A 17,589-nucleotide genomic window follows, 5' to 3' on the forward strand; every position below is an offset into this window, starting at 1 on the left:
TCCATCTCAGAGATTGATTTACACTATATGCAGGTTAAAACTTACGTAGGTATCTGCCAACTCACTATGAATGTAGGCACAGTATCATTCTCCTGACTGGAGCTGACAGATATCCCCTGCATCCCTGCTTATTCTTTCACTCCCCCCCCCTCCCCTTTCTTATTTTATCTCTCTGTTTTCTGAGTTGGTTTATTTGTTCCGAGCACCAGGTTATGCAATTCGTGGCATTTTATCTTGGGACTAAGAAAGGGAACAAAAAGTATACTGTGTACGCGAGTGTGTGTGTGTGTGCGTGTGTGTGTGTGTGTGTGTGTGTGTGTGTGTGTGTGTGTGTGTGTGTGTGTGTGTGTGTGTGTGTGTGTGTGTGTGTGCATGTGATGTAAGTAATGCCAGGCCCGGTCCTCAGGGGCATGAGATTGTAAAGGGCTTTCTGTGATTTGCCTCTCTTTTGTCCCTGAGCGCTGCGTCCCACAATACCACAGCACACACTCTGGCTCACACAAACTAAATCACCAATCACTTGCACAAAGCCCGGTATTATGAAAGGCTAGTCTTATGATTCCTTTTTTTATTTAGGTTTTATTTTTGTCAGAGAACTGAGACAAATAGCCCCATTTCATGTTTGGGCTTCATCAAACAACATTATATATATCTTCATAGTATGTATAACAAATCCATGAATATCAATAAGTATAATTATATTTAAGATACCACTGTTTCTGGCAGTTTCACTTCAGTTCAGCACAAGTTTTTGATTATAAAACTAATGCAGTAATGGAAGAGGGTAGTCATCTTAATAAGCTGCAAATCAAGGACTCCAGCTGATCCTTCTATCACATAAAGTGTGTGTGTGTGTGTGTGTGTGTGTGTGTGTGTGTGTGTGTGTGTGTGTGTGTGTGTGTGTGTGTGTGTGTGTGTGTGTGTGTGTGTGTGTGTGTGTGTGTGTGTGTAATAGAAGCAATAGAAGAGGAGAACAACCATTTGAAGTGAACAAAGTCTTACCACTTTGACAACAAGTCCCCCCAGGTCTCCAGTATTTTCTCGGCACACTCCTTGGAGACGTCACCTGAGCCGCTGAGTAACGGCTCATCATTATCTGGACACACAGGAAGTAAAGACAGGAAGAGCGATCCATTACTCTCCTTTTACTTTCTCACATGTTTATATTTGCCATTTAACTTCTCCAAATGTGATACAATTAACCAAAGCGGATGCATGTGAGATTAAATAATTAAGATTTTCCTTTTTAAAAAGAGATGGTTTGAGTCAGTCACTCACAAGATGATTCATAAATGTACCAAATCCACTTATTTGAAGGTGAAATGCAATTTCTGACAAGCTGTGTATTTGATTGGCAGTTGTGTAATCATGCTGCAGCTATATTAACCACGTTTTATCTGCTAAACCACATGCCTAGGTGTGGGATTTTATATCTTGTAGAAGTTTTAGGGGCTTTTTCCTCCAATTTTAGCTGAAAAGGGTATTTATTACAGGGTTGTTTATACTGTATGTAATGTGGTATTCATTCAATAGTTGCAACAGCAGGAGTGGAGCATTTAATGGACATGCTGTCCACAGAGAGAACTCAAACTGTACCAAGCAGCCAACCGATAAGAATGGATACAAAAAAAGGTCTCAATTATGCTCTCTGCCTCCCACAATTACAGAAAATACATAAAACACACACACACACACACACACACCACTGCTGGCTAAGTACTTTGTGAGGATACAGCACAAACAGTTCCCCAATACAGCATCTCATCTCCCACTGGATTTTGACTCAAGTCTATATCTGGTTCAGCCCCATGGGATACAGTTCTTATTTTTCTTATCAGTCATCGGGTCAGGTTATGTATATAAATGCAAAGAACAACATTTCTAAGTGTATGGAGTATACAGTGATAAGCTGGGTTGTATGCTTTCACTTTATCATTGTGTTTTGGAGGCCTGTGCGTCTTAGAGAGGTCAATGCTGATGGAGGGCAGCACAACGGCTCATCATTACGGGTATCATGTTTGTTTTATCTTGCCAGTTAAGTGTCTGCTTGAGGCTGTTTATGGTTCAGACATGATCGAAGGTTTTAAAATGTTCAAACCATTCTCATATGGCTCTGCTGGTCAGGCTTCTTCTGTGGTTCCATGTGGTTATGTTTGTAAGCATACTTTCATATGGATTGTATAAAGGAAAGTATACCCTTTGCTATCTGGGATGAGTTTTTAAATAACAGATTTGCTATCCCTGCTTTGTGTGTGTCTTCAATATAAAGAAGAATCCCATAAGAAGTGACTTGGTTTCCAGTTACCTTCCTCTTCATCATCCTCAGGTGGTGAAAGGACCGTGGTACCGGTGGGCATGACGCCGGGACACGCTGTGGTCTTCCGTTTCTCTCTTTCTGTCTCGCTCTCCAAACTCACCACCTCATAAAGTGTGTCAGAGGCAGGACTCTTACGCTCCTTACGTTCCATCTGAACAGAAATGCATCAAAGAGATCAGATAAACTCCAGAAGAAAGTGTAAAGAGATCATCCGTTGATTGATAACACATACAGCACTTATTATTTTCTTCAAACATAACACAAGCTCAGCGCCCGGATTGCTCTGAAATACTTTGTCTCAGAGCAGATATTTGGTTTAATTCACAGAGACGTTCTCTTGAATTGTCTTGAGCTTGGAATGGTAAATCGTGCCACGACCTGACATACCTGTCGTAGTTTAAGGTAGAAGGTCTCAGTGTAGTTACGCTTGCCGAAGGGCCAGAACAGCCTGTCATTTGGGGAGCAGACTCTGACCCTCGTCTCCAGCAGAAAGCGGACCGGCTCCTCCACCTCTGTGATCACCAGGTCCACTGCTGTCGTCATGTACATGAATTTGTCTGGTAAAATTTGTTTGAGAAAAACAGTATCCCCAGTGGGTTATTCTCTTCCTTTCACCACCTATAACAAATTAATATTGAATCAAACCCTGCAACTGTGTTATTACTGGGAACACTGGACCTATTGTGTTTAAAGATATGGCATGAGGGACGAGGATGTGACAAAGTACTGGGCCATTTGGTTTTCCTTTCAATTTGTTAGATATATTTATTTATACATAACCTGTTCAAATACTGTACCTTATATATTTTACTTTTAACGGGTAAGGCAATTATTTCAGTGCTCTATCAATAAATTGTTGTTTAACAGCTTGATATGGGGATTTCTGTGTCAAATATCAGTGTAAAAATAAGTTTCAGTAAAAAAACAAATGAGCCAATGAGCCTAGAAACCGTGAAGATAATAACTTTAAAAATATATTCAGTGTCATGTGATTTTTCGACATTTCTTTGGCTGTCACCTTTGGGCGTTTCCTCATTCACAGGCTGGAACTGAGGCGTGTTGGGGTTCCAACTTCCTGTGATGATGTAAGACTTCCCGTCGGAGCTCTTTCCCATCGACTCCTGAAGGGGCATAAGTCGAAAGAATTTAGCAAACGCACACAAACACAAAATGACACACACATGCACACGGTCACCCACCAGATCCAGCAGGTGCATGTCGCTGTTCTTCACATTTTTCCCTGGGCTGAGCAGGAGACCGAAACACCTGGAAGGGGCACACACGAAAGCACACAATACACACACACGACAAAGAGAGAGGAAAAAAAGTTCATGAATAGGATTACATAAGAAAAACAGCAGAGCGAGAGCAGGAACCAGACACAGAACAATAAATCCCTCTATAGAAACCGACCAGTTGATAACCATCACATGTTACCGCAAATAGCTTCCTGCGCTGGTCCTCTAACAAAGACCAGAACATTGTGGATATTAAACACAGCCCTTCAATCCTCACCTTCTACAGGCTCATCAAACAATAACAAACCACCGTGAAAATGGAAGTCTGCTAAAAAGGTGATGGAATGTTTACATTTCAACAGATTTATCAAACCATGGAAAATGAGGAGCCTGCGGGACGGACTCAGATCAATCTCAATCTCAGAACTGTGCCGGAACACTTACAACCTGACGCAGGCCGACACACGGATGTAACAAATGTTCACCGGTGTGTGTTTATCAATTAAAGATGAGTGATTGCTTTTCTTGTGAATCTCTGGCCGTCTTTTTAGCTGACGTAAATACAGGAATCTCAGTCAGTCTTACAAATGTATGACGGATTCTTTCCAGAGACATTTATCTGTGAGGAGAATGCCTAAGTGACACGTTTTAAGTCATTTGCTGCATCCCTGAGGTTAACACTCATCTATATCAAATCTTGTCTAGATGCTTTTATCGTTAAAACTCATATCTGCCGTGATTGGTGTACTTCAGAATATGTTTCCTGAAAGCAGTGCTGTCTTCATACCAAATGTTGACCTGGTTAATGAGAAGAAAACTTTAAACCAGTTCCTTTCAGGACGCTACAAAGTGATGTGGGTGTATGCTTCATTTTACCTCTCAATGGCCAGTTCCTTATTGGAGGTCTGTTGGACATAAATGACAATTTTCTTGTCCATTCCTGCACGCAGCTTGAAGCTCTGCTTGTCCTTGTCCTTTGCTACAGCACTAAATATGTGAAAGAAGAAGAGAAAGTTCATTAATGTAAAGAAGGGAGATACATGTAACACAATTATTCCTAAAGGATGCAGCAGATACAGTGAGGGTTTGAAATTACACAGTAAGGAAGATTTAATATAATTTAATACAATTAAAGTCATTTTACATCATATTTTATCACAGCTGACTAGACAGGGGAATAATAATCCTGAAGTTTCCACCTTTGATATGAGAGAACGTGTTCAATAAAAGCAGTCCAAGTTTCTACAACTGGACAACCTTACCGAGGAAATGCAGCAATTATCAGACTCATAAAACCAATTTTCCTAATAAGAATGGTAATAAGAGTCACTTCCAAACATACTATGCTTTAAAAGCAGGAAGCAAACCAGAATTGAGAAGAAAAAACAGTATTCAACATTCCCCAAACCTTCTCAGGAAGTACCTTAAGCACAAAAGTTTTTCAGGGGAAAAATATCCATGAATCACAATCTGTTGTTATTATTTCAAACCTGGCATTGTTCTGAGTATTATATTTTTTCCTGGCAAATTGTAGGCAGTAATGTACAGCAGAGTCAAATATTCATCCATGTTTTACACAAGGTTCTCTAACTGCAGATACACTGGCTTTAAAAATAAATAAATAACACTTCTACTTTTCCAGATATTATACTATATGCAGTTTCTATATAGAATACTTTTCATACTTTATTTCTACAAAGAAATGCCTTCTCCCAAAAACAGTCAGTGTGTGCTTGCATGAGAGAGCTGTTTGCTGCTTGGAAGTCAGCACACTAAAAATAATCAACCGACAGCTAATGAGGAGGAAATATGTGCCGGTTAAATTTAACCACAGGCAGGATTTAAGTTTGTTTTCCAACTGAGAGTATCTAGGGCTGTTTGTGAAAACACAGAAGTTACTATAAAAGGTCAGGGAAGATGGGTTGAATACAGCAGACACACAAACTGTGTGAGCGCTTATCAATGTGTGAAAGGGATTGTGATTTTAATCTGTAAGGACAAAATGTAAGTCCACTGTGAGACACAAAGGACTCCCTAGCTTTTGTTTTACTACTGTTGCTCTCTGTGTGTTTTTCATCATTTCAGAGTTACTCTGTTTCATACGAACCCGTAAAGGGACATGGAGAAATTAAAAAAAATTAAAATGTTTCTCGTGCTCACAGGAAAGTTTCTCGTGCTCACGCGAAAGTTTCTCGTACTGATAAATCCAGAAAATGATCGATGCATAAACCCATATGCATTTTGTGTAACTCAGGAAGACCAGGGCTACACAAACATAAGCAGTCCTCTCTGAACAGTATAACTGTATAGTGTAAGCTTGTGTTTCGTAACTTGCTTTGCGTGATCACGAGAAAGTATTTTTCTCAGGGTGTTGCAACAAAATATTGCATGAGATAGGACCTGCATTTCGGATTGTGTTTCTGTATGACAGTTCAAGAATTAGTTAAGCTGTATTTGACCTGGGAATTCATCAAGACATAGTTACTTTACTTGCAAGTCGTCACCGTTATGTTGTGTCTCAGAGACATTTAAAACTAATTCTGAAGTCGTGTGGTCTTTCTTGGCGCAACAACTACACCACTTTGGATCGCGTAGAGAAACTTTCACGTGAGCACGAGAAACATTTACGTTTTTTTTTTATTTCCCCATGTCCCTTTACGGGTTCCGTAGTTTCATGTTTAATTTTCTTACACGTTTTATTTGTATATAAACCAATAAGATGATGCTTCCCTAGATTCAAAATTCAGGGGTTTTACGATCATGTGCACAGTAGTGTAGTATGGCAGTGAAAATCTTATGTCCCGAGATCCTCCAACAATGCAACATATTATATAAAGGACATAAGATAAAAACTGTGCAAAATTAAGCAGGATAAATTTGAATAAAATAGTGCAGGTTATGTTGCAAGACCAGTAAAGTAAGTAAGAAACTAGAATAAAATATACAAGGACAGAATGTGGGATTAAATATTGTACAGCGAAATACAATAAAATACAGTTTGATCTACTAATAACAATTAAGATAATATATTTAATAAATTGTGAGATGCAACCAGATGAATGCTTTGGTTTACACCGCTAAAAGCTTTGCGACTTCTGTAACTGAAAACAGTTAGATCATGTTTCCAGACATTTGTGCAACTCCAAAGTATATTAAGACGATGTACACCACTTCGTAAGCATCATAAATGATGATTCCATGCTCAAAACACTTACATAAGTGGCTGTTTTGTCTCACCTGAAAGTTCCCTTGCCGTCATCCTCTCTGATTTCCTGGCTGACGGTGAAGGTAAACAAGTCGCTGTCGGGTGTGAGCGGCGCAGGCTGCTGAGATGAGAGAACCGCCTTCTTGGCTGACCGCCGAAACGCTGTGGCAAAACTGTACAGTATCCTACTCACCTGCAGGAGGGAGGTAAACACACACACAAGACTTAAGGCAACAATAAGGCAGTATGATGAGGAGAGCTAACAGTACATATACAGCCCCGGAAAAAATGAAGAGACCACTCCAAATGTTTGTTAAATCTTTATCTCTACATGTATGGCAGCCATTCCAGTGTCTGGTGAATTCCAACACAGAGAAAAATTGTCAGTAGTTTATAGAATACAATAATAATTAAAAAAATCATTTAACTCAAACACATACCTATAAATGATAAAACAAGAGAAAACGATAATGCTGAAGTGGGCTCTTAATTTTTTCCACGGCTGTATTTTGCAACAACAGTGTTAGTTTAAAACAGCATCCCTGACTTTATTCAACTGTATTTTAAAAAGAGAAAAAAAGTCTCGATGCCATTCCCCTCATCTGGTTGTTTCACAATTCCATGTGGAGGCCATTTAACATGAAGCAGAGACAACTCAGTGCTACCGGAGTGTGCAGGGCTCTGCTGAATCTCCTACCCCAAACTGCAGGTAGCAATTATTTATTGACATCAACGGAAATAAATAATCACATGATTATTGATTATTCCTTAACAGATGTGTGTGATTGCAAACAGATTGTTTCGCAGAATAGGGTCTCTCTTATTGTAGTGAATAGCAGAGCTTGGGGGGTTAGTGACTGAGAGGTGATGTGGAGAAACTGCTGTTATCAATATATAACAGCAAGGCCAGAGTATAAAGCAGCTCCTAACATCTCCAACAGAAAAGTCTTTGTTTTGTTCCTGCTGCAGTAGAAGGGTGTTATGGCATCCCAGGGGGTTTTTTTTATTGAAAAACAACAAGGGGCTAGATTTAGGAGATGGAACATAAGTGGATTCAGAGTGGGTTCACCCTGTGTATGAAATGATGGCTTTAAAAACAAAAGAATTGTTGTTTTGTTTGGTTCTGATGAACGCTAGTCAAACTGTTTCAGCTGTCTCTAAACGAGTGCCTTCAAACATGACAAATCTTGTTATATTGGTGCTTCTCTTTGAACAATGGGAATACATTGGTTCCTCTTTGTAAAGTAAACACTTGACATTTGACTTAAATTAGTGAATTAAATCCCTATACATCAGATACAGATTTCTTGGCAAAAAAGGAAGTCAGCGGGGATCTGCATCACCATCCCCACCAAGAAAACTGGGGATTCTTAAAAGCTAGCTTTGGGGTCTGTCTAGGAGGTCTGGCACAAAGGAAGCAGACATAAGAAAGATGGGGTGCTTTGCTTGATATATGAACATTTCAGCTCCAAAATCCACAAATCTGCTCTGGAAAAGTGAATTTCTCCCAAAAAAAGCACATAGAAATACGCGATTAAAGAAGGGCATTAGAGTCTTTTACCTGAAGTTTCTGTTTTCTCTTTCCAAAATTGCCATATTTTTTTAATTAGGGGAAAAAACACTTGCTCTTCAAAATGTCATTAAGTAATGGGGTCAGTTACTTAAAGCAAATGAGACAGATGGGGCAAACAAGGCCGTAAATAGTTTTAGTACAGCTGTGATGTTCTGCCAGAAGGTCAGCTCAGTACAGATCAGTGACGAAATGATTGAATAAATACAGCTTAAGTTCTTTCAAGTTTATTAACAATGGCTACATTGAGATATATGACTAGAGCATCCTTTCTTCTGAAGAAGACTGAACCAACTGGCTGACTAACACCTGTTTAATAGTTTGAATGAATGTGCCTCTTCCGAAAAACGGTAAAAGGTGCTGCATGCTGCGTGTGGCTGGGGGTTTGGAAGGAAGACGAGGGCGTTAGCAAGAGGAAGAGATGGTAGAGAGAGACGAAGACAGAGATGTCCGGTTTCCAAGTGAAGAAGTGAATCACTACTGGGGATTAGATGAGTGTGGGTTTGTGTGTGTGTGTATGCGTTAGTGTTTCACTGTGAGCATGTGTGTTACGGGTGGATGTCTGGATGATGTGGGGCTGATAAAGTAGTCTGGGGGCTCTTAGCGACATTGAAGGAGAGTGCTTCCATGAGTGAGAAATCAGGTCACTGAACACTGAAGCATTACTTTAACCCAGTTTCAAGACCCGACTCACTATTCCCTTCCTCTGGATCTCCAGTGAACCTACTGTGTATAAGCAATGGCTCATCTTCTCCCTTTTAAGTTAGCTTGAGGGATTGTGTGTACTTGGTGTTTGTGTACATGGGCATAGCAGCGCAGTAGTGCAGCACATGACATAATCCCTCGGGGAGCACTGACGAAGCTACCACAATGCCGCTGAACCCCGGGGAACAGGCCGCAGGGAGCTCAACATTTAACCACAAGGTCAGGCAGGATACTGCTGACAATATGAGTGTGTGCACATGTAAATGTGTGTGTATGGTAGAGACAGAAACTGTCTGAACAAAAAAGTGGCATATGAAATGAGGAGTTTTGCATTTATAAGAGGAGCTTTTGCCCCCCCTTTGGTTCAATGTTGGTATAGCAGTAACATTGCTTGTCACTATTTTGCTTAGTAACAATCAAGTGATAAAGAAAATCTGTTAACTCTCCTGCTGTTAATAGGATCCCTTACCTATACAAACAAAAATGCATTCCAGAGTTTATCTAAAGTTTGTTGACCTGGGAAATGTTCAACCTATCCATTAAATGTGTCGTCAGTAACTCACAAATTACAAATATAAATGAATGAATGACTCCTCACCGCCTCATGGATTTGGCAGCGGAACACATGGATCCTGAAGATCTCGGCATTGAAGTGGCTCTCAGTGAAGGCAAAGCAGTCGCTCTCCGGTGTGCCATCATGGCCGCGCACGCAGAACAGAATCTTGTATATAGGGTAGTTGGCGATCTCTGTACTGGTGTTGGGATCCAGCAACCTGTTAGAAAACAATACAAAATTGTATTGCTTGTACCTTAATAGCAGCTGCTGGTTTACTTTGGTGTCATGATTCTCCAAATCCAGGATTCTATTTGAGTTTTGATTTCAAGCCCAGGAGTTGATTCAACTTTCTCAGATTTTTGGAGGTGGAGATTAAAAAACATTTGGAGAATTACCTTTACTGTTACCTATACTGTTTTTGATTTGCCTGGTTGGAATGTAAAGCTCATTTGAATCCTTTTTTGGTTGGGAATTAATATCTTAGACCTCTGATACTTTGGATATGGCAGACCAATTAAACATGTAATGCCAAGATATACACATGTGTATATTATAGCCCACTGTATAACTGAATCCAATAATCTACTGGTGCCCCCTACCTGACAGTGCCTTCTGACACGCCCGGCACAGACAGTGTTACATCCAGGGGGAGTTGGCACTGCCCTCTGAGGATACTCATCATGCGAAGGGCCTCCACCTCACTGCGGGGGGCATTGACCGAGGCACACCCCAGATATGTGAGCTGGCTGAACACAACGCTGTCCTCATCTGGGATGGGACTGCTAGGACTGCCCTCTGATGATGATTCATCGGCTGCAGAGGGGAAAATGTGTAGGAAGGGGTGGAAAAAGATTATAAGGAAAATTCTGATTACTTACTGATGACTCCCATTATGATTTCATGGTAAACATAAACATTATTTTCCTCTGAGAAAAGATTACTTGCCTTGTGCAAAGTACAAATTAGGTGAAATAGACATTGAATGGTAACAGGGGAGATGGGTGAGATAAACAGTCATATTTCAACTGAAAAAAGGAGACAATTAGATGACATGAATTTGAAGAAACGTGTCTGATACATATAAAAAGAGGCAGTGAGAGAAGTTGACAGACGTGGGCGTTCCTGTGATATTCCTCTGGAACACCTCTATAAAGCTGAAGATAAGAGCCATTGTGTGAGCTCTTTGTCAGTAACAAGTAGTATCCTGTCCCATCATGCCTCACCTCGGTACGACCTCTCGTTCAGCTCGCTCTCCTGAGCCGTCTGAACGGGAAGCACCATCTCCAACTTGGGTGGCGGAGCGCTCAGAGGGTCCGAGCCCGGCGCTACGGGTGAGGCTGTGGTGGGAAGAGGGTCACGGTCGCCCTCTCCTCCGAGGCTCTCCATTGTCGCTTCTGACCTGAGTCCAGTGTCGGCTACGGAAGGGTCCATGAGGACATCCTCTAACTCTCTTTGGAGCTGCTGCTCACTTCCATTCCCCACAATCTGACACACACACACACACACATTGAGGGAAGGGAAAAAAACAGACACAGGTAGAAACAGACGTGAAAAAACACAAAAAGGCACAAGGCAAAGGAAAGCAAAAAGTAGCATATTTAAAGAAACACAACAATAAAACACAATCACAAATAAAACTAAAATCATTGTAATCATCATAGCACTTTGAATTAAGATAGTCCTTCTGCCTTCATTATTGTATTCATTATTTTCTTATACAGTTTGTAGAATTGTGCAGTAGCTATGCTGATTTTGTAATTCATTTCAAGTTATTGCAGTGTGTTTAAGGGGGAGAGATGTCTTGTTTTGTATTGGTGGTCTTCATTACATTTCATAGAATATTAGTGATTAGTAGTGAGTTGTAGTTTGAGTTGTGAAATACCCTTATAAAAACATTAGAACAGCAATGCCAACACATATTTTCTGAGTTTTCCAAAGTTAGCAAACAGCAATCAGAGAGCAAGCTAAAGACCCTGAGGTGCCACTGAAGGAAGCAAATGCAGAAATTGATTATGTAACTATCACATATTTCAGCCTTTGCGGTATATGTTGAATAGTAAAGTTAAATTCTTCAACTATGCTTTGTGAAGACAGCCATAAATCTGTGCCTTGGGGTTTATGGTTATTTATTCAATGAAGCTAGTCTCAATCAATTATCAAGAATGAGATGGATACGGCCGTGTCTATAGTAATAGTCCTAGCGCCATGTAATAAACTGAATATTATCATTTTAAGATTGATAAAGCAGCATCAAATTTAGGACATTATGTAACTTAAGGAGGCCTTGGGATTAATAGGTTGTACTTAAAGTCTGTTAACTACCAGGTAACACTACAATCCTATGTATGGGATAAAGTCTAAAACTACCCTCACCAAAACCTGAAAAGGCTGGCTCGGGCCATCACTCAAAATACAGAGAGTACAAATCATCACAGACAGAATCACATCACAGAAAGAGAGGGGGGAAAAGATATAGACGAGCCAGAGAGAGTCACAGAGAGAAGAGGAGGGGAGGAAATATAGCGAGAGAAGAGACTGACCTTAAAGCTGACCCCTTCCTCAGAAATCACCTGCATAACAAACAACAAGTTTAGACACACTGACTTCTCTCTGACTGGATGGGCTGACTGGGAGGGAAATGTGCACAAGAGAGTGTTGGCGAGAACCAATACATGATATCTGGATGACCGCATGTGAGTGAATGGAGTGATTTCACCACTGCATATTGAGAACAGACCATGTATGTGGGGGAAACACTTTCCAGACACCACTAGGATGCACAAAACTAAACCTGAACTTCATCAGAAAAAAAAGTGTGACCCCTTCGTAGCAGCTGAAATAAGCAACATGTATGCTCCGCTGGCGCCATCTTCTGGTACCTTTACCACATAACGTCGACAATTCCCTCCTTAACGACAGTCAGCTACATCATTCAATTCTATAAAACAAGTGTGGAGAGGAGAGGAGAGGAGAGGAGAGGAGAGGAGAGGAGAGGAGAGGAGAGGAGAGGAGAGGAGAGGAGAGGAGAGTTTCTGATTCTGATTCTGAAAAATGTTATCTTTATTTGCACAGTTGATGACAGGACTATGTTTTCAAACGGATTTAGAAAAAGACGTTCTTTAGCCTCTAATAGTGAGTTTACGTGTGATAATATGGCTGAACTAAGCTAAGAAATACTTTTACACTAGGTTCAATTCTATAAAACAAGTGTGAAGAAGAAAGGAGAGAGAAAAGAAGGGATGGGAGAGGAGCGGAGAGGTGAAACTAGAAACCCTTTAGGGATGTTGGCTTGTAGCTACATTTCTCGCCTCAGAAAGATTCATTCTCTTGTGGAGAGACACACCCTGGCGCCAAAACACAATTTTTTTCTCTGACAATGAGTTCAAAGCACTTGCTGCTGCATCGCCACACTGTTTGTAAAATCTGCTGAGCGAGCACTCACTGAAGCACTGAAGGGAATTTCAGAGGGCATACTGTATGTCAGACAAACTGCGGTACCATAGCACATAACAGAAGCAGCTGGCAATGTGCGACTTTGCTGACACTTGTTAAAAAACTGGTAAAAATCGTCTCATTTGTTCTAAATTTTCAGTTCAAACTAAAAAATAGTTTTCTTTAGTTGTTTGATAACTAAAGATGGCACCTTTCTCTACCACTACCCAAGAACATGTAAATAAAACAGACCATTTACACAGGAAGAACAGAAAATGCACTTTGCTCTCAATTTCTGGAGATTTGTAAAGATATAAAAGGCTTTCTTACTATAAGAAGCTAATGATAACACACACACACACACACACACACACACACACACACACACACACACACACACACACACACACACACACACACACACACACACACACACACACACACACACACACACACACACACACACACACACACACACACACACACACACACACACACACACACACATCTAAGACTGACTATGAGAAGAAGGTAGAGTTAGAAGAATGGGTCAAAAGCAAAAAAATGAATGGTTAGTCAGTCTTATGGTTAGAGTGTGTGTTAACAATGCAATATGTATCGGCTTTGACACCCCCCCACACCTACAGAAGTTATACAGATGACATTAGGTAAAGATGAAGCTAGTATGAAGAGGTTTTGGCTAATCGTACAGTGGGTCACTCCTAGTTTTTGCTTAAAAAGGGCTGCTATTCTACTAGTACTTTGAACATATTACTTTCCAGTGTTTGTCATTTGTCCTATGAATTCAAGACCTGATTATGACTAGTAGCAACTTAGGAAATGATTCATGCCCTTAAAGATTGTCATTATCAATTTCATATCCAGCGTTGTCTCCCTTCTCTCCTTTGTACTTCCGTCCGTACCTACACCCAACCATCCTTACCTTCAGTCCTGTCTTTTCGTCATCACTACCATTATTAGTGGAGGAGGGTGTCTCGTCCCCCAGCCGGGACACAAGGACAAAGTCCTCACTGTTGAGGGTGGACACTGAGTCCGAGGACACGCTAATCTTCCCCACCGAGCCCTTGTCATCCATGGCTGCCGCTGTTAAACTCAGCCACGCTGCTCATGAATGGAAGACGAGGAGGAGAAAGCGGTGGGAGATGATGAGCAAAATCACCTGGAAAAAAGGGAAAAATAAAGAAAGAAAAGAAGCAGAAAACAGTCATGATGTGATGAAATCCATGAGAGGCATCTATTGAAGCAGCTGTATGGCTCCTTAGAGCTAACCCTGTCGTAATATAGTAAAACAACCTATAATTCTCATGAGGTGGTCTTTTAAAATCTTAAGAAAACCTCGGGAAGCTTTAGAAAACAGAGAGGTATACAAAGATTAAGTAAAAAGCTTATTCGAGTTCAAGTAATAATAAAAGTCAAGTAAAGGCTCTGATGAAAAGTAAAAACACAGGAAAGATTAGAGGAGAATATGTGGCTCACATAAGGCAAATGTTACTCTCTATATTTGCAAAATAGCTTGATGCAAGGTGAAGCTATGGGGATGCATTTGGAAAAAAGAAACATATGCATATGAAAGGGAGGAATTAGGGATCAAACCAGCCTTCCACAAGCTTCAAATTATTCCACAGCAATACTGCCCTTATTAAAATGCAATTGTGGTCTCCCACCACTTAAGATATGTGAACCAGAAATATATTACCAAACACAAAGGAATGATGCACTTAATGTGACAAATGTGTGCCCTCCTCAGTGCATGGCTGTTTTCCCGGCCGGCCACCACAAAGCACCTAAATCCTGAGAGAAACACGGCACATCATCCACTCATCCCCCTCCTACACTCCTCCATCAGTCCATTCATGAAATCCTTTCCTGAGATAAAAGTATACGCTGACCATCAAACTTGATGTGTAACTAAAAAGCTCAATTAAATAAGTATTGTTTTCTAAGAAAATGTACAAATTTCATTCCAATGTGTATTTAATTTCTACGGGTACACCCATATTTCAATTTAAATATTTATATATTTTTAATGTTATTTAGGTTATCTTATAATAGTTTTTGATCACAGTCCCAAGTTTTGTTATATACAGCTCCAGAAAAAAATAAGAGACCACTCCAAATTTGTATTAAATCTTTATCTCTACATGTATGGTAGCCATTCCGGTGTCTGTTGAATTCCAACACAGCAAAAATTACCAATAGTTTATGGAATATAATTTTTAAAAAATAATAATAATTTAACTCAAAGACCTACCTTTAAATAATAAAACAAGACAAAATGATAATGCTCAAGTGGTCTCCGAGGCTGTATATGCACCATAACACACACCTCGTCTGTGTAAACCTGCTTGGCAATAAACCTGTTTCTGAAAAATGCTATCTTTATTTGCATAGCTAATGACAGGACAAATGTTTTCAAACAGATATAGGAAGGCAAGAAAAAGATAGAAAGGTGACATTTTTATTCACTTTTCACCTGTATCGGCAAATTCCATAAACATTCTTTAGTCTTTACTGGTGAGTTCACGTGTGATAATATGAGGTTAAACTAAGGTAAGAAATACTTTTACATGTCAGATGAGGTACAGCTGTATTGTTACAGTTCTGGCTCGAGGTAACTCCTGAAAAAGGAAGGTGCCAGTTGAGCATAACACAGGAAGAAAGGCGCAACAGAAGGTTCTGGCAGAGGTTCAACAACAGACCATAACAGTCTATTTCTGGCATTCCCGCCCTCTCCAATCCTCCCTTTTATTCTCCCTGTTATCTCCCCTGTTCTTTCTCTATTTACTTTTTCTCGCCCTCCTTATCCATCCTGCTGCAATCTAGTATTTTCTCCCTCCATTATTGCTCTCAGATACACGCTGCCCTTGCACTCCTAGTTTTTCGAAAGGCTTCACCAGCGTTCCTCTCTCCTGCCGTGCCCTCGCCCTTCCTATTGAGAACAACAACGGAAAAATGAATAGGAATAACGTTTACGGCAGAAAGGTCAAAGCAGTTAATAATGTGCGTTTCTTATGATAACATTGTTATAGTGATCCATAATACACCTCAATAAAAAGCCTTCTCTGTGGGAAGGTTTTACAAACTATTGAGCTGATATGAGTGTTGTTATGGGGTTACCATACACTACGTGAGTAACACACGCTGACTGCTCAGGGCTTGTTCTCTTTATCTTTTCAAAGCAAATTGAGGAAATGAGCGACTGGTAGGCATCCAGAAGTCCTGGGGGTTGTTTTTCACTGGTGTTTCAGTTAAGAGAAACAGTCACAGCATAGGATGGGTGACCTTTGGCCTCTGATACCTCTGTTTGACATATAAATATCTACATTCTAACTCAACACAACCCAACAGGACAATTATGAGAGACATTACTTTAAGGCTGGACTCAAACTTGTGATTTTGTAGGAAAGAAATGGTGTCTTTTAGTTGTTGGGTATTTGGTGTTTGTTGACTTATAATAAATGACCAAAGAAAAGTAATAAGGAAGTCATATATTGAATGATGGCTCACTTCCTCGAGCAACACACGCTTATGGGAAGTTCAAAGATGAGAAAGTGTGCGCCGGGTGTGTTTATTCAATTCAATTTAGTATATTAAGAAACGAATGAAGAAAGAACTAACAGAAGAAGGGAAGTTTTCCTTTCCTTTTCACCTCCTAACTTTATCAGATAATCATTGTTCTAACATGCATGTTAACTAACCATCATGCCTACCTATACAGCTCCGGAAAAAATGAAGAGACTACTTTAGCATTATCAGTTCCTCCAGTTTTACTATTTATAGGTATGTTTATTGTTTTATTTTTTTATTGTATTCTATAAACTACTGACAACATTTCTCTGTGCTGGAATTGAGATTTAAGAAAAACGTGGAGTGGTCTCTTAATTTTTTCCGGAGCTGTATGTACATCTTATAGAGAACAGGCTTCCTCTTTGTGTGTAAAAACCTTTATCATTGACTTAAAAACTATAGAATAAAACATTTAATATATCACTCACCAACCATCTCAAAGCCAATGATTAAACCTCTACTCACGAATGTGTTGGTGTGTGAACTGTGATTGGTGCCATCCTGAGCCTGTCCTATCACCTGCTGAGAGGTTCAGTGTATATAACTCACAAACGACACATTTCTTCATTAAAATACAAATTGCCGGGTAGATCTGAGAAACAACAGTAAACCTAACAGTCCATAAAGAAAAAGCACATCTTACCCAGCAGCAATGCGAGAGAGAAATTTGGATCCCTCCTCATCCTCTCTCTGATCGTCTCAGGCTTTTAATCTTGAAGACACATTCCAGATATTAACTCTACTTTTGGCTCAGCTGGCAGCTGCTTTCTATTTTTAGCACACTTGTCCTCCAAGTCGTTATTCTAGGTTTATTTGCTCAAAATCTGTGATGAACTTTTGAGTTGCATGTTTTGGACATTTTGCTTGTCAGTCACCGATAATGCTTAACACCACAATGTAATTCAGTTAGTTTCACAACGAAAAACTGATAGATTTACAAAAAATAACAGCCTGATCGAACATTGTCAACAAAATATT

At 40.0% G+C, this 17,589-nt stretch overlaps 1 protein-coding gene across 2 annotated transcripts in view; it reads right to left on the reverse strand.

Moving 5' to 3' along the window:
* LOC134868376 (rab GTPase-activating protein 1) overlaps positions 1-17,589 on the reverse strand; it is a 60,312-nt gene that overhangs the window by 37,412 nt on the left and 5,311 nt on the right. Inside the window, exons 2-13 of one of the 2 annotated variants that reach the window (XM_063889454.1) lie at positions 13,967-14,203; positions 12,132-12,161; positions 10,815-11,076; positions 10,191-10,404; positions 9,634-9,808; positions 6,793-6,953; positions 4,432-4,542; positions 3,517-3,583; positions 3,336-3,438; positions 2,705-2,874; positions 2,306-2,468; positions 1,003-1,096 (exon numbers count right to left, since the gene is read on the reverse strand). In XM_063889454.1, the coding sequence (XP_063745524.1) occupies positions 1,003-1,096; positions 2,306-2,468; positions 2,705-2,874; positions 3,336-3,438; positions 3,517-3,583; positions 4,432-4,542; positions 6,793-6,953; positions 9,634-9,808; positions 10,191-10,404; positions 10,815-11,076; positions 12,132-12,161; positions 13,967-14,119 (1,703 nt within the window). In that variant the 5' untranslated portion in view covers positions 14,120-14,203. The remainder of the gene's footprint in view (positions 1-1,002; positions 1,097-2,305; positions 2,469-2,704; positions 2,875-3,335; positions 3,439-3,516; positions 3,584-4,431; positions 4,543-6,792; positions 6,954-9,633; positions 9,809-10,190; positions 10,405-10,814; positions 11,077-12,131; positions 12,162-13,966; positions 14,204-17,589) is intronic. The other variant, XM_063889455.1, reaches the window with a different exon arrangement.

Source organism: Eleginops maclovinus, chromosome 8 (assembly GCF_036324505.1).
Source record: "Eleginops maclovinus isolate JMC-PN-2008 ecotype Puerto Natales chromosome 8, JC_Emac_rtc_rv5, whole genome shotgun sequence".
In the NCBI taxonomy this organism is placed as follows: domain Eukaryota; kingdom Metazoa; phylum Chordata; class Actinopteri; order Perciformes; family Eleginopidae; genus Eleginops; species Eleginops maclovinus.